The sequence below is a fragment of the Pterocles gutturalis genome, unplaced genomic scaffold (assembly GCF_000699245.1).
Source record: "Pterocles gutturalis isolate BGI_N339 unplaced genomic scaffold, ASM69924v1 Scaffold19495, whole genome shotgun sequence".
NCBI classification, from domain to species: Eukaryota; Metazoa; Chordata; class Aves; order Pterocliformes; family Pteroclidae; genus Pterocles; species Pterocles gutturalis.
This window is the reverse complement of record NW_010146279.1, coordinates 1-17,935: the sequence shown is the minus strand read 5'-3', so window position 1 is coordinate 17,935 and position 17,935 is coordinate 1. Positions and strand designations below refer to the sequence as shown.

General features: G+C 37.8%; 1 protein-coding gene across 1 annotated transcript; it reads left to right on the top strand.

Annotated features, from left to right (window-relative positions):
• Positions 1–3,928: 3,928 nt before the first annotated feature.
• On the top strand, positions 3,929–16,692 carry LOC104459331 (cyclin-Y-like protein 1-B; the record flags this gene model as incomplete). The annotated part of the gene is made up of 8 exons (XM_010085688.1): positions 3,929–4,112; positions 5,376–5,480; positions 7,741–7,775; positions 9,485–9,585; positions 10,865–10,900; positions 11,632–11,683; positions 14,335–14,454; positions 16,522–16,692. Coding segments are annotated over 8 exons (804 nt in total), but the record flags the coding sequence as incomplete, so codon positions are not given.
• Positions 16,693–17,935: the final 1,243 nt, after the last annotated feature.

Sequence of the window (17,935 nt, the reverse complement as noted above, 5' to 3'; positions counted from 1 at the left end):
TATTTCCTCTGGTGAGTTAGCAGTGTTTTTAAGGGACCTATGCATATGCAAGTGTTGGTTAAGACTGTTTTCACCAAGATTCTCCCTGAAAATAGAGTTCCTTTCTGAGACCTGGTTGTGTTTAAAAGCACATCATTATGCAACAGATCCAGTCCTTTATGTATTCAAATTTGCTTGTATTAGTTATGAAAACAGAGCAAGTTTTGTATCTTTTGAGTCTATCCCATTATGGAAGAGAGATGTATTCTGTTGAACATGAATAATCAGGAGATCAAAGTGCTGTCACTCTGTTGAAATCTGGGGAAGAAGCCACCCATGGAACATTTAAAGGATAGACTAACCTGTGGGTAACTGAGGATATAAAAGGAGAAGGCAAACGGAGAACAACATACGTGTGCTGGGTTCTGTGGTGTGTTCAGTGTGGCTGGTGAGGCGTGAACAAAGCAGGTTGAATTTAGAAACCAGAATTGTAACTTTTAGGAAAGTTTTTGGGAATAGAAATAGAATAACATAATTTAAAGAACAAATCATTTTGCATTATGTTGTTGTTAGGAATAACAGACTTTCTGAAATGTATTGGCAAATTTGTTAGTCTAATTTGTTTTGATTTTTAAATCTTTATTGAGGGTGTTAAGTAACTCACATTTTCACACCGTAAGGTAATGAAATATAAGGGGAGCTCAAACATTATTCAATGCTAGTAACCCACTGCACAAGGGAAGAAACTTAATTTACAGCAGAGAGATGATTTTATGATTTAATGCTTTAAATATGTGCTGTATAGAAATGTTACTGCTGTCTAGTAAAGCAGAGGATGAGGCTAAAACTATTAAAGGAAATGCAATGTTTAGTGTTCTAAAGTAGTGCAATTGTCAAAGCACTGCTACTTAGTAACAGTGACATCTTTGATCGTCAGCTTTATTCGTGAGATAAGATGTGTCGCACCATGCAGTGTGTAAAATGTGTTCTTCATAGTTAGAAATCACAGGTGTAGGTGTGTTTAACAGTACATAAGTAGCTAGCATTAGAAATTCCTAAAACCCAGACACATTCTGATGTGGCATAGATGAGTAGAAGTCAAGTCTTCGTGTGGATTTTGTGTTGAGGAAAGGACATAAGATCTTGAGCTAGGGGCAGAGTCTTGCTTTTAAAAGTAATACGATCTGCCCTGTGGGGGACTGTATGCTCTTAAGAGTGCATGGAGTGCACAGCAGCAGCAGCTGTAGCGGAGATTGTCTGAAGGGCAAGCAAGCTGCAAGGGATTCTTTAAAACGAGAATAGTGAGAGAGGGAAGCGGGTTCAGGCTTCTCTGCTCCAGTTGGAGACAGGGTTGCTCCTACAAGCTTGGTGGTACCACATGAGTAAATGGCACTGAGAGATGCAGAGAAATAAGGGGGAAGGCTATTTTTAAAGCAGTTCTCGGAGGTAGAGGGCTGTTGTAGTGTGGTGATGTTTACTGTGGCACTGCCACAAACTTAATTTCTGATGGGAATCTGCCCTTCTCACCTCTTTGTCACTAAGTGTGAGGGGTCCGATAGAAAATGTGTTTTGACTTCTATTGAGTTGATAGCCTCTAAAACAAAAATGTTTTGGAGTTGTTTTCTTGCTTGATATGTCATCCTGTTGCTTCTCTCATTTCTCTCACTCCTGTTTCTGCGTGTTTTAATTCCCATTATTTTTGTTCATCCCGTGACATACCATACTTTTTTTCTTTTTCTGTTAACTTTCTGTGAAGCTTGAGCTTTCTGTCATACTTCTTCTGGTCTAGCTCCTAATCAAGATTTACCCTTACTTTCAGGGCCAGATATCTTGATTTTGGACTTATAAGTGCTACCAAGATGAAGTATTAGGAGTTACGCTTGGTTGTGAGTCAAATTGTTTGCAGACAGATTAATGTCTTCCTCTGGCTTTTCTTTTGCTGTGTTGTCCATTACCATTTTGCCTCTTCTTATGTCCTTATCTGCCTCTTGCCTTTTGCTTCCTTCATCAGCTGTATTGCTGTTGCAATTGTGGCATTTCATGAGCAAGGCTGGCAGTTTAGGAAGGGTAAATCATATAACTAATTTTTCCATTGCTTGGGAAAAAGCATTGTCCAAGCAGAACAGTGCAGAAAGCACAGTCAAAATTCTCTATCTGCTTAGAAGGGGAAAGCTACTTGGAGGAGGTCTACTAAATGCATCTTTCTTTCTTCGCAGTCTCTTGCAAGACAAAAGCAGATGTACTGTTTCTGTTAATGCCACATTATTCTGGGATATGAACTGTAGCTACAGTTGGTCTTGATCATTTCTTGTGGGGTTTTGTACCAGGGCTGCACAATGTGTCTAGGACCTCATTAATGCCATAACTCTGGTTGTATAATCTGTGTTGTGGATTTAATGTGCTGTGGGTGCTGATACACCTGACTTTGTCCATCAGAAAGCATCTTGTGTCTGGCAGAGCCACTGTGGCACTGGAGCCAGTAAAGTCTATTTTCCTTTCACTGCTATTCCTCTCCTCGAATGTAGTGGGTCTGCTTGGGTTCAGGGGGGCAAGTTTGACTTGTGTGACCATCAATATGGTGTCTCTTGTTGCATCCTGCAGTGCTGCGGATCTTAGACCCTTCTTGTCTGGATGAAAGTTGGTTATATTTGCATGTGTTTAATTCTTGTAGTGCTTTTAGCCCTAGGCCTGATTTGTAACATCTAAGTAGCATGGATATAGGGACTGTCAGAGCACAAGAGGCAAAAGCAGTAAAAGAAGGGAGCATTAACAAGTCCTGTAGTTTCAAAGTAAATCAAAACCTTAAGGAAGTCAAGGTATTAGTGTATTTTTAATGGGGTGTGGGAGGATGGGCGTTGTCCTGTACTGTCTTCCTGGGAAAAAAGCACCTGTCCTGTTTAACATTTGTCAGTGAGCTGGAGGCAATGGAGTGTGCCCAAATTGCAGATGATACCCAACTGGGCAACAGTCAACGTGCTAGGGGCCGCTCGTTCAGGGAGACCTGGATAGGCTGGAGGATGGGGTCTTCAGGAACCCACCCTATGAAATTCAACAAGGAGAAACACAAAGTCCTGTGTTAGGGGTGACTGAATTCAGTAGCCCTTTTCCCTCTGTTTTCCTGTGTTTGTTCCTCTCCAGTCTTCCTTGCTGCCTTCCCCTGAATGTCATGCAAGTCTTGTACAGTCCTGCATGCTCCTCCCTGCCATTCCACAGTGAGTTCCATGGCTCTGTGGCATTAGTCCCCCTCAGTGGGAAAGGTGATCTGGGCTCTGTGGATCCTCGTTGGAGGTTTTCAAGACTCAACTGGATAAAGCCTTGAGCAACCTAGTTCTGCCTCATAGCTGACCCTCTTTTCAGCAAGAGGCTGAACGAGAAACCTCCTGAGGTCCTTTCTAAGCTGACTTATCCAGTTATTCTAAAAGTTGCTGCTGGACTGTAAATAAATAAATTCTGAGTTGTTTGCTCTGTTTGCATCGTAACTTGATAATAATAGTCTGTATTTTAAATCTGCATATTGCAGTCTTGTTATGTCTGTTGAGGATACATAAGTTATTTGTTAGACATTGTGGACAAATTTGAAACAACAGTTATACTATTTTGTTGAGATGTTACAAACAGTAGTTAAATTGTGCCAGTATGGCATACTATTGTGTGCTGGATTTATTTTCAGAGAATCAAATGTGTATTAGTGATACTTCAGGTATGAGCTGTAAGGCAAATTCCATTCTAGGGTTTCTAAACCAGGACTTCTTACATTTTAACTACATGATTGAATTCAGGTATCTATTCACTGTGTGCCATGAATGAGCACAGTAAAGTGAAAATAGAAATGTTTTTGTAAGTTAGCTTTTAAAAAACTGCTTGAGATGGTCTGCTTTTGTAGCTGACTCTTGCCTTTTTTGAGAAGGGGGGAAATTCCTTGTTGAACAATTTTTATGTTCCTAAACAGACATTGGCTACCTTACTTATAGAGATTCAAAATTGTGGTGGTCTGCATCCTGGACCAGTGTTAGAGCAACACTGCTGGGCTAAGGTCAGTGATGGTGTAAGCCAAGTACTTGGAAAACATCCAGGTCTGGATACCAATGTTGCATACCAGTGGGAATCTGGAATGAGAAGTCTTGGGGACACACGTACTTTTGCAATTACATTCCCTTGCTGACGCAGAAGGGCTGTGGCTCTGCTATGGGTTAGGTGCAGTAGCACAAAACATTCCCATAGTTAAGACTTCCAGCATCAAGACAGTTTGTGCATTCTTCAGCTGCTGTTTAACCAGAGTTCTGTCGCTTGAGTGCATAAAAACCTCTTAAGATTTTTTTTTTCATTAAAAGTTGATGGTGATTTTTAGATGACTTTGTTTAAGGGTGTGGCAACTGTATTGGCATATCACCTTGAAACACTTAACATGCAAGTTTGTGAGCTTGCATGCTTTCATGGTTAGCATGGCTTAAGTAGCACACAGGAAGATCAGAATGACAAATTTAAATGGATGCAAATTTACTCTTTCCAGGATGTACAGGATCTCGGTACTAGATTATTCCATTCATATGTTCACATAAATCAGTGTGTCTGTAGCGTAACTTCCTCAGAACAGCTGTTTCATCTGTCAAAGCTAATGCATCTCAGAATTTCATCATGATGTTTAGTTTCACCAACAAAGTTTCTAGTGATCACTCCCATCTTAATCTAAGGGAGTAATATGTCCTCATCTAATGTCATCACTGGATCATTGTGGCAAAGGATTAAAGCAATCATTTTGTTTTTCAGTAATTATGTATTAGCTGTACAGGGTTTTATTTGAAATTCCAAAAGAACGTAATAGTGTAAGATCAATGTTTTGATGTTTATCAGCACTGCAAAAGTTACTTGTTACATTTTATAAGACCACGGAGATTGTTTCCTGCCATATTGGGTACTTAAAGCATAGAGTGAAAGATCAGCAGTGTCCTTTTGTTGGGTGTTTTGTTTTTTGTTTTTTGGTTTGTTTGGTTTTTTTTTTTTTTTTTGGAGGATGTTGGTTTGGTTTTTAATTATGCTCTTGATAAAGTTCTAGCTTTCTGCCCTCTGCTGAGCACAAGCTCCGCATGCAGCTACCATAACATGCAGGGGCGCATACTGAGTTTTGAAGATGTATGTTATTTTCTGAGATTTCCCTTTCCGTATTTTGTTTTGATGGAAACTGTAAGCTACTTCAGAGCTTCATGGCAGTAGGAATAAGTCCACAGGCTTTTTTTCAGAGGGGAAAATGTTAGATTTCTATTTATCTTGGCAAAACTAAAGTTTTGCTTTAAAGACATAGCCCTTTCTATGTCTTTCTGATCTTGTCGCCATCACTCGAGCTGAGCATTTTAAGACTGGGTGGGAATCGTTGAAGTAATAATCTTCTTCTGTTAAAGGTCTCTCTTTTTTTGTCCTTTCTGTTTCAGATTTGGCCTTGGAATCTAATCCATCTGATCATCCCAGAGCAAGCACAATTTTTCTGAGCAAGTCTCAAACAGATGGTAAGTTAAGTTTTTCCCAATTTAAAAGAAGGCAGGAGAAAAACGGGAAAAATATCTGCCTACTTTTAATTGTACAGCTCAAGAACACTTAAATTACTTTAATTCTTTCAAAGCATAGGGATTACTTATTTGCATGTTTACACCATATGCTGTTTTACTTAACACTTAAAATCACTTGTTCTTCTAAACGCTTAAATATCAGGAGATTTTCAGAGTCTGGATTCTAATAGTCTAAAGGAGTGAGGCTTTCTTCACTAGTGTAATTCAAGCTTCAAGCAGTGATGGGTTTTTTATGACCAAGGACTTTTTTAAAAATTGCTTTAAATTAAAAAAAAAAATTAAAGGACAGTTTTCTGTAAGGAATGATAAGCCTAACCTATCAGTCTGTTTCAGTTGCTTTTGAATATGCTGTTTTAGACTGTTTGAATAGTTTCAGTAGCACAATTATTCTTGAATCCTTATTTTAATTACATGGTTGTATTGGGATTTTTCAGTTTCTTTCCAGATCCCTTGTTTACCTAATAAAGTCAATTTTGAACAATTACTATAGCTTGTGCATTCCAAAATGCTGTTCAGAAGTGGAGGCATTTCCATATTGCATAAATAAAGAATTCTGAAAGTAGTAAATTTTGAAGCTGCAACTAAAAAGGAGTTTAAGGTACTATTTTAAAAATGCTTCTGTTCCTTTTATAGTTGGTTCTTGTTTGAAGCACTGCTTTTCCTAAGACAGTGTTGCACTTGAGATTAGATATGTTGATGGAAAGCTGCAGTGAGTCTTCTACTGTGGCACATCTTTGCTACAGAAAAGTGGAATTATTTGACAGGTCTGTCAGTTGCAGTCCTGCTATTCAGAGTCTTATGGCAAGTAGTAAAACTGTCAGTTGTATCAACTTCACAATGCTCAGATAATCTGTGAGCAGTGGAAACAAGCCCTAGCATGATTCTGCAGAAGAGATGATGCCAAGGCAATGTAGGCCTCTTGTCCTCAGGGCCTCTTAAGGTCAGTCTTCAAACAGACAGAGGATCTGACCTGCACATTTCAAACACCTCTTAGATGAGCGCTGGTTAAGTTGCAGTTAGCAAGTTGACATAGTTCTTGAACATCGTAGGGCAACTTCACTGTGCAGCCTTTCAGCCATGCTGCAAATAACATTCAAACTACATGAACATCCTTGCTGGGGGTAGTATTACTCTTAAACATGATTCGGTATTCTTCAAACGTAACATATTGAAATATCTACACTTGTGTTCATGTAGAAAAATGGTCTGCTAGGTGAGATAACTGTTAAACTATTCTCTATTGTATTAGTTGGATTAATTTATTTTTACAGGGTACTTTTATGGACAAGTCAGGCAGAATAATTTATTTTTTAATTTCACTAGATCTTCTTTAGTTAACCTTTTATAGAAGTAGTAGAATTAATTTCCGTAAGTTCTCTCTTATTGTGATGTTGTCACAGTTTTGATTTATGCAAAAAGACAAAAAAAATTTTGATACTCTCTTCCAATTCTTAGTTTTTCTAAATATTTAGGGCAATGTGTCCTGCTAACAAGTGGTAGTGATCTGAGGTAAAAACTTTGAGAAGTCACCTGTCCAGACTGGTCACATTTTTATAGCTTGCTGCATCTACGTGACTCTCAGCTCTCTTTTAACAGCACTGTTTTACTGCTGCTGTTGTAGCTGGAACCTTACAATCTTTTTTGAAAGGCTGACAGAGTTTAAAATGATCAGATAACACGGTTCAGTTATATGATAAATAGGCATAGCTTGTGCCAGCATCTTTGGTATAGTGAAATACCTTTTTACCTTCTGCTGTCTAATAGGAGGAGAGAGCACACGTATAAATGCTGGGCACCTCACTTCCTCCTTGTGTGTCTGGCAGGTTCAGTGTGTGATGTTTTTACTTCTGTTTGCTAAGTGGTTGCTGTTGGATGTTGAACTTCTGAGGTATCTGAAATAATACAGTTTTTCCTGATGCACAGCATCTTTTCAAAGCTGAGATGTTTTTCTCTTAGTGCAATGGGTAGAAGTAGTTCCTAAATGCAGATGTGGATAGTTGGAAGTAGTATGTGGTTTACTAGCTTGATGAAACTTAGTATTTCTCCCTCAAGCTACTTTTCCAGACACCTAAAGTCAAATTTGAAACTTCTAATACTCATGTACTTCAGAAGACTAGTTTAATAGAATGGCTTGATTGAACGTAAATTGTGATTGTATTTTGGAAACCTTTAAATTCACATTCTTTCTCCCTCTTTCTAGTGCGAGAGAAGAGGAAGAGTAACCACATTAATCATGTAAGTAAAACAAATTCTTAGTGTGCTATGTAGGTAATATTAGCATATTGTGACAAATTCAAGAAACGACTGTCAGTAGTTCTAGGTATATAGTCTTGCACATGTTCCAAATCCTGCTTAGCAAGGTAAAACTGAATTATCTTTCCTGTCTTTAAAAAATAAACAGGCACGGTATCACAGAGCATAGAACAGCTGATGTCAAAAGAATAAGAATGCATTTTTTTGTTGCATCAGTCTTGAGCATTTCAGAACAGTAAAGGAGAAAATATAAGTCAAACTGCCTACATTGTGTTTTTAAACAGAAATAAAACTGGATTAATTTCTCAGCTGAGACGACAGGTTTTTAAATTACTTGCTGTTTGAGCATCACTAGAGGACATACTGTAAGAAATGTATCCACCATGAAAAGAGAATCATGAACAAGTATTATCATCAGCATGATACACAAATGATAATCCATTAGTTTTAAAATCTGAAAATATGCTCTAAGCTTCTGCAAATATTAGTTGGTTTTGATACTTCACTTGCTAAAAAAATACACAAAAAAGATGCAATGTCATTGATAAGTGGATAAAAAAAATTATTGACTAGTAAAGCTAAGAATGGAAGTTATTAACACAAAGCTTAGAAAATACTGTGTAGCAGAAGTGTCTACTGATAAGTTACTGTCAAGATAATGATATTTCAAGTCTGTTGTATATAGTCAGATTATGGGGGTAGGGTTTTTAAATTTTATTTCTTTTTCAGTTACAGTTCCAGGTTTAGTCTGCTAGCACGAAGGTGAAGTGTGATTAGATTGTGTTTGCTGGCAAACTTCAGCTAGAATGGGAGATATTCCCAGGCAGCCATTTAGTTGTGAAGGGTGCCAACATTTTCATATGGAAGACTTTCAAGTTTTTAGACAAGGCATTTAAAAAGATTCTGGCAAAAGACTAATGGATCTTGAATTCTTGATTAAAACTCTTCTCTCAGTTATGATGTCCTAGCTCTATTGCAAGGCATTCTCTAAAAATGTTCAGGGAAGCCTGAGTTAGTGTTAATGTAGGAAGATTTTTTACAGTATAAAATCTACAGGATTAGGATAGGTGATGGAACATATTACTAGCTCTGAATAGTAAAAGTAAGGATAACAGTAGTACTTTATTTCCAGATTCCAGATGCTAAACAAGACATGAGTGAAGTGAGCAGTGTCAGGAAGTTTCTTCTAAAATATAACAAGAAAAAAGCCCAAATGCAAAACTGTCGTTACACGTTGTGGTACTGGATAACCGGAAAAGTAAAGGTAGAGGATATAGAACAAGGAAGAAGATGATTATGGAGTCACAGGGAAATCTAATAAAGTAAATCGTAGGGAGGGAGGACTGAGACCTGAACTGTCAAGAATGGAATGGAGAACTGAGAAAATCAGAGGACTTGCTGCTTTAGCTGCAGCTATTTCTCCTGAAAATTACTTATCTAAAACCATAATGTTATATATTACAAGGGATGATTTATAAACCTATCATCTTACACAAAGGGTATCCTCAGGAACTTGATGGCTGTAGGGTAGCTTGCACAGCAGGAGCGATCAGATGCAAAGACCTCCTCTGCAGTAGCTATTTGAGGTGTAAAGGTTGTATTCAGTGTGGTAAACCAAAGCTTACACAATCCCTCTTCTTGAATGTATTTCTGCTCTTTTTTATTTGCCTTTTTTTTTTTTTCCCTCTAAGGTTTCTCCTGGGCAGCTTACGAAAAAATACAGCTCATGCTCAACAATATTTATAGATGACAGCACTGTCAGTCAACCCAACCTTAGAAGCACAATAAAGTGGTAAGAGCCATTTGTCATCAGCAAGGGGGGCTGAGTAGCATTGCAAGGTTTGTTTAGGATTTAGTGGCGGTCTTGTCCGTTCCAAAGCCGGTCACACACTTGAATGAGAGGAGCACGGCACTGCTTATATGGGTTGGTCGTGGAAGGGGTGTAGAGGTCTAGTTAGCTATGACTGCTGAAGCGAATTTTTTTTTTTTTTCAGTTGCAGAGCTAATGTACTGTTGTATTTCAAAGTAGTTATCGTTGTGCACTCGAGAATCTGAAGTAATGCAGAAGTGTGTGTTGTGGTGGGGAGCTCAAAAAGCCAAATCCGGAAACTGTCCCCAGCTGGGAAAACTTGAAATGGATTTTGTAGGGACTTGCAGAAAAAGTTTGTAGGACTGCATTTACTGCTTGCCAGTAGTATTAGTCTGCCCTCTAGCTGTGGAAAACAGTATGTTGCTGGCTCTCGTTTTAGCCTTTCTACTTTTTCTTTGTATATTTGTTATTTCAGGTAGATGAGTCTGATAAGTACTCTTCTTGGTTCTCTAGTGGAAATGGCTGTTTGACCTGTTGTTCTAGGTACCACAGAGACAATTCTTTGTGCATTGACAATACCAGCCAAGAAATGAGAAGAGTTTTAACTGTGCTTGAAGTGAAAGTAAGGCAAAGTAGCTTCAGGCCCAGAAGGCTTTAATGTTTTAACACTTAGTAGAGTTTGGAAATGTCCAAGTTGATTTGTTGCTTTCAAATTTGGTTTCAAGCAGAGGTGTCTAGCATGTCATCCCTCATTTTCTAGAGTTAAAAAAAAAAAGCCCTAAAAGATGGTGCTTGTGCCATTTTGAAGTGGTGAACAACTGGCAACAGATCAGAGCTTGCCTGGGACGGATTCCTGTGATGGCAGTGTTCCTTTTGCCAGTGCCAGTGAAGTATCTGAAATTTGGCCACAGTAGATGAGTGTCAATATGAAAGTGAGTTGTGAATAGTCCACATTTTCAATAAATGTCACCTAATCAGGCAGTGTAGGTGTGTGTTTAAAATGTGGTGTAGTATTTATTTTGTGGCACAAATATCTGTACAATGAATATAAAAGTAGTTTGATTAGCAGATTTGATTTGGCCAGTTTCTGTTCAGGCAGGTAAACGTCTGAAATTAAAAACAAAGTACTCAAGAATGTGAGACGAAGTCAATACATGATGGATTCTGAACATTTTGCCCTGAAAAACAGCTTTTGCAGTGGCATACTGTGCACAGACTGTGCTTTGTTAAGTATTTTCTTTTTTTCTTTCTCTTTTTTTAGTGTAACATTAGCAATATTCTACCATATAAAGAACAGGTGAGTGAACTTCTTTTTTTTTATAAAAGATAACAATTTTCTTTTTGACCTAGGGATATGGTCTCAGTCACTTCAGTAACAGGTAGTGTAACTTAAAGGAGTTGAAAAATCTGACGCTTTATGCTGTATCTGCTATGTCTTTGAAAGCTTGATTGAGCTTTGATTGAAAGCCTGTTGATTAGGCCCTTGATTTATTTGATTGAAAGTCCGTCTGGAGCTGATACAGAAAGGTCGGTAATACCCGCATCCAATGGCACATGCTTCATCGAGAATGAGGAGAATACACTTAACTCGCCACAAATCAGCCTTTCAACTTTGTTTAGCTTTTCCTGAATACAGAGGTAGAGATTAGTTTTGATGGGTGAAGGAACACCGTCCCACGTACAAATAACCCTTGCCATTATAGCTAGTTATGGCTTATGCTTCAAAATCACAGCTGCCTTTTTGAAGTAAATGCTATTAAAGAGACAGTTTCACATTTTAAGGGAGAACTGTACTAAGCATAATATGAGAACATGGATAGCTATTAATTGTTTAGTTTCTTAAATATTCAGTTTTAAGGTCTCATCATTAAGTGTTCCGCAAAAATACAATATAACTTCATACCATATCTACGAATAGCTGAACCATAAAATATGTCCCTTTATCCTCTTTAATAAATAATACTTTTTAGTGGAGGGTAGCATTACCAATTAACTCTTGTCACTGAAACAGAGATTTTTACTTTGTAGAGATTCTGACAGATCATTGGATATTTTTGATGAAAAATCTCATCCTCTCACAGTAAGTGTAACTTTTTGATCTTCTGAACGCGTATCAATATACATATTTTTTAACATCTTGATTTGTATTGTATAAGTCATTAAAATGTCTTAGCACCAGGTCACAAGCAAGTTGATCTCCAATTGTATCTTTATATATAAAATACAGTGCAGCTAGTGTTCTGTGGACTTTTGATGCCAGCTAGATCATGAACAGAACACAGTCTTTCTAAATGTTGCAAAGTATGTTTGGTTTTCTATGCTTTGAATATAAACAGAAAGCAAGCAGTGCTGATTCTTGCATATTTTGTATCCAGACTTTCTTGCCTGACTCCTTTCTTCTGCTCTTTAACACTCCTTTCATTAAAAGTCTTTTCCTATCTATTTAGGAAGACATGTTTAGTAGATAAGTGCCTAGCCTTTTAAATGACTGCAAACAGCAGAACATAACACGTGAAGCATCACACAAAGTAGGAGAAAATTAGTTTGGTCTTTAAAAAAACTGAAAGGCAAAGTTTTAAAGCAAATATGCTTAATGCTGCTTGCGGTAACAGCTAGGAGCATTCAGCAGGTGATTTTAGTGTGGCTGGTCTTGGTACATCTTTTTAGACAATCTTTAAGATGCAAAACCTCATAGTACAGGCAAGCTCAAGAGTGGGGCATGTGCTTTTTACGTCCAGTTTGAGAACTGCTAGCTTAATGACTGTCCTACGGAACCACTCCTTTTGTTTTTCATTTGAAATGAATTTAGCAAAGCTCTAGTGGTTTTAAAAATTGCTCGCTCTGGGACTTAGACCTAAGTGAATGCAGTTTAATCTGTCTCACAGATGTGGCTTGTTAATAAACAGTTTTTAATAAACAATTAAATATTTTAAGTTTGTTAGAGTTTCATCCCTAAATATGACCCATTGTGCTAGGAATTGTACACTTGAATAAATACAGCTCTTTACTCGATAAAAATAATTAACTCAATATAAAAATAATAGAAGAGCTATAGAGAAGATTTCTTGTATGGACTGTGGCCTTTCAAGAGAAGAGTCTGGTACAAAACTGTTTCAACTGCCTGAATCTGTTGTTTCACATTGACAATGATTTATGTAAGATGAACTTCACTTCATCAGACAATTTATTTTCTTTATTTAGCAACCTGACATCTTTTGATCCTTTCACCTAGCCTACCTCCTATTATAATAAGTATGAATAGAGGAAAATCATTGTGTCCTTCAGGGAACACTTAAAGGTCTCTTCTGTCTCACTGCAGTATACAGAAATAAATAGAGTAATGGCTCTGTGTCATACTTCCGAGAGGAAAGACACAAACGGCTTGTTAGTTTCTATAGCAATGGGGTTTTGGCTGGGTACCTACAGTTCCTTCAAAAAGGTTAATAAGCTGTAAGAAATCTCTGAACATCTTGTCCTCTAAAGATTCAGTCACAAGGAGTCCAAATCCAGGCTCGATTGACCCTAAAAGCAGAAGGAACAAACTTTAAGTTAACAGGATCACAGGGCTTAGTCACAAATACCAGTCCAGTCCTTTCCTTCTCAGTTCCAGTCAGCAAAAATGTGCTTCCAGATGTGCTTCTGTATTGCTCATAGCGCAGGAATTCTGTAAGGGGGATCCTGCTTGTGTTGTTCCTGATATCACATGTCCACCTGGCAAGGGTTAACCTCTATTGGTTAGTGTGGAGAGTACAAAGTTAACTCACCTCTTCATTTTACTTGATGCTGTTACCTGGCTATTTTAAACTACAAAACCACGTGAAAATGCTGCTTTGCTTACCTTATGACTACTTGTTTAATGTCAAGCAGCTATGCTGTTCTCATCTGGTATCTTTACTATAGGTCTAACTTGGACTGTAGATAGAAACCTATCTACCTGCAGTATCAGTCTTGCAGAAACAGTGTGTAAAGCTGGAGCTCTTCAGTTTCACCCCTCCAGGAAGCGTGCTGAATATCGGAATGTCTGGGGGAACAGGGTCAGAATTCTCAAACACTCATTTTAGGATTGCTTTTACAGTTAGTTTATTTCTAAGCTTTTCTTCTCCCTTGTATTTAGAAACAGTTTAGGTAATTGTGTCAAAGTTAAATCTAGCTGTTCTTTGTTGTCTTTCTGGAATCTTTCAAGCAGGACTCCTATGAAGACAGAATAAGTTACCTTCTAGTTCTGCCTGTGACAGAATTATTGATGTGTTCTTCAGCTCTTCCTCAGCTGGAAGGGGAATCTTGTGAAGTGTCTTTAATTTTACCTTTTGAAGAGACAGTGCTTCCCTAGTGTGTGTGTATACATACACATATTAATATATCTGTGATTTTTCTTGCAGGGAGAAACCTTTTTTTTTTTAAAAAAAAAAATCTAGTCTGCAAATGTTCCATGGACAATAGTTAGCACCTGTAATAATGATGGTAGTTTGTGCTCTTTCCTGTTAGCCTTACAGATCAAAAAAGTATTCAAAACAAAGGTTTTGATAGCTAAAGCTATTGTGTTTTGCTTGGAATGTTCATAATATTGCAAGTCTGCTTGCTGCTTTCAGTATATGATTTTGTTCTGTCTCTGTGACAGGGAAGGGTTGTATACATTTCTACTCAGTGAGAAGAAACAACCATGTGTGGCTGTTCTTTAAACTCAGTATTAAGTATGACAGATTTTTGGTAATTCAGACAACTTTATTTCAGCGGGAAGAAGTTCCAGATGACTACTACAAGCATGACCCTGATCACAAGCACATCTACCGGTTTGTTCGGACACTTTTCAGTGCTGCACAGCTGACAGCTGAATGTGCAATAGTGACACTGGTAAGAGATACCTGATTACAGAAACTTGAGGGTTTGGAAGACTTTTTTTTTTTTTTTTTTTCCCCTCAGTGAGTGACCTGGACTGAACTGACATTTAAATAGTTACAGTATCTAGTGAAACCGTGTTAATAATGAAGATGCTGTACAAGTGAGTTAATTAGAGAGGATTTCTAAGTAGTTACAGAAGTGGTTAACTAAAAAGGGACTTACCTTTTCTGTATATGAATATGTAATACTAAATTACTTGTCCAATTAAACATTTTTGTTTCATAACATATAACTCACTGAAGAAGGTTGAGAAAGGCAGAACAGTGGGACACTGTGAACAGTGGTGTATAACATCAGACACAGACATCTTTTATTTCAGTTGTGTGAAGGGGAAAGTGAGAGTTTCGAGTTCATATTAACCAAAACAGTACAAGTAACACCGCCTAAGGGGTCAAGGATCAATACTGTATGAACTCCAGAAGATGAATTTTCTATTATGTCCTTCAATCACTGACACCTTTCTATCAAACTTACTTTTATTAAATCAAAGAAGCTACAACTTTTTTCCCCAGGTGACATGGAGGTACTTGGAACTTAAGAAAAATAGTAAGAAAATAATCTCATTACAGTTTGTTGTTTGATTCCAGAATGCAAGATGGATATTAAAAATTGACAATGATACTGATTATTTATGTGCACACATATATACATGCATATACATACATGTATATGAAGGGAAATAAAAAAACACAGCCTGTATAATTGCTGCATTAGACAATCTCATAAACTGCACTTTGTTGCATACTAGACTTCAGTCTTCATTGTGGCTTCTTTCTGAAAAAGTCTGAAAGGAGAACAGAAGAGAACTGTCACCAAAAGGCAATGTGGCAATTAAGTAAACTCAGCTTGAAGGACTCTCTTTAATAAGGAAATAAGTAATTAAAAGGGCCGGTTAATTAGAGCTATTGAAACTCTGAAAGTAGTCTGAGGTTTTTGCTTTTCCAAACACATGCAATCAGTTTTGACAGAACAAGATGATAGCTAATTCTGGGCAATCTAGCCACCTGAAGTATTTACAGAAAACAGAAATAGTCTTTAAAGTTGATTTGGCCACTAGATGGCTCTGTTATTATAGGAACACCTTTAGTCCACTTGAAGGCTGTAAGTGAAGGATGGAGAGAGAGTGGGGAGGCCCTAGTTATAAAGATTGATCCTGCATTTAGACCTGTACAACAGCTTCCTGCACCCACTAGTTTATCTGAGGTTTCATTAGGACCTTGGACTTAGTTTAGGGAATGGAACATTAAGAACAGTGTATATTCAAATTAGCAAGTGCAAATTACTTAGTACATGGATCATTATAGGAGTGTGAAATAGCAGAAAACTTTTAAGGAAGGGACTGATTCAACATCTTTTGGCTAATGTGAGATTATGTGAAAGGAAATAAGTAAAAGACCAAGACATACCTTTACACTTGGGTGTGTTTCACTGTCTAAGCAGTTAAGTGATATAGATAAAGCAGAGGATGATGTTTTAGGTGAAGGATTGAAGTCTGTTCTTTACAGGCTGAAGTAGAAATAGCACTATAACGCCTTTCATTGTGGAAAGATAACAATTAATGCATCTTCTTCCCATGGCTACAGATCACAATGCAGGCATTAGCACTGCCTGTTAAGCTACAAATGCTGAACCTCAAGCCTGAGGAAAGGCTAGTGTGATGCCAGTGATTTACTATCCCAGATAGGCCCTAATGAGAACCTGCAGTGACTGCATGGCTGTGTGATAGAAAGAACTCCAGCAGTGTTTCACTGAACCAGCAGTACTCATTGCTCAGAACTGATTCTTCAGTATCTTTATTGTATGTCGTGGTGGTCCAGGTCTTCTGTTGTGCTAAAAAATGGAACCTGTAACTCCTGAAAGTTTGGATTCTAAAATGTAAGTAGTAATCACTAACACTTATTTTGACATATTTAATGGGATAAAATAGTTGTATTGGACTGGCATGCTTGCTGCTCAGAACTCGGCTCCAGGTCTTAATTACAAACATTAAACTGTTTTGATTTTTTTTCCTTCTTACAGGTTTATTTGGAAAGGCTTTTAACCTATGCAGAGATTGACATATGCCCTAGTAACTGGAAGAGGATAGTCCTAGGAGCTATTCTGCTGGCTTCTAAAGTCTGGGACGATCAGGCTGTGTGGAATGTGGATTATTGCCAAATATTGAAGGACATTACTGTTGAGGACATGTAAGTTGCAAGGCTGGACTAATCTGCAGTGGTGACTTTTTTTTTAATGGCAATTTTTGTGTTAATACTGAAAAAATGGCTGCCTCTTGTGCTATGATATATATACATGATGTATCTCTGGTGTCCAGCTTCATTCCCTTTTTTGACCTAGGAAATATTGGAGAACCCTACTTTGAGACAAATATGTATTAATATTTCTAGTGACTTGGGTGAGTAACTTCAAAGTTAGTTTTCTTTACCTTCTTTTCCCCAGTGGTGAACCGTGGGACTAGTTTCCACTATTTTTTTTGCATTGGAGTAATTCTAAAGTGCCCAATTTATAGCTTTATCTAAGTCTTTTTGGGAAGAAAAAAAAAAGTGAACTAAATTGTTCCCTGCCTTTTCTGTTTTAGAATTTGAAAAATTGCAAGGTAAGCCATAACTTGTGACTTATGTGTCTGCTCTTGTATCCAGCTAAGGCCTAAATATCTCAAGGTCTGAATTTCTAGCTGCTGCTGCTGGCAGACAGGTGTCATTTGTGTTGGTATCTGTGGCTGCCTGTGTTATATCCAGCTGCTGCTACAGCTCATCCTCTTTGGGTGAGTTCTTAGGCTCGCCTACAGCACTGAGAACAAAATCCTCAAACCTTACTGCTGCTTGTTTTTGTAAGGCTGTTTCTTGTATATGTTCTTGTCGCAGATGTAGGTTTCAGATTTTCGGAAATTTTGAATCTGCTCTCTTTTCTGGGTGTGCTCAGCTTTAACTCCTGCAATTTCTGCAGTTTCAGAGGATGTTCATCCTTTTGGCTCCAGGCTCATGCTATGGGCTGGAGGCATGTTTATGTGGAGTGGATTTGGCCCATTAGATTTTCTGTTAGATTTGTTCTCACAAAACTTTATCTCTGAGAGTTTTGAGATGTCAGCTTGATTGTCTTAATTTTATTTTCAGCTTATTTCTTTATTTCCCTTACCACAGTGGTAGAAATGCTAGAAGGCTAGCTTAATATGAGGCTTTCTAGCCTTAATAAATTTAATGACATTTTATTTGGTTTTGAGTTTTATCACACTGTTGTGCTGTCATTGAGCATGTGTCCAGGTCTATGTACCAGTACAAGAGCAGACTGAGGTGGTAGAGGTTTGCACACAGTACTGGGAGGTTACCTGTGTGAGAGAGTCTGGTCTTGCCCCAAGCTTTCTTCCCTGGATTCCCTGTTTAAAATACAGTATGTAATTATTTATCTGTGACTCTTAGGAGGAATATCCGGTTTT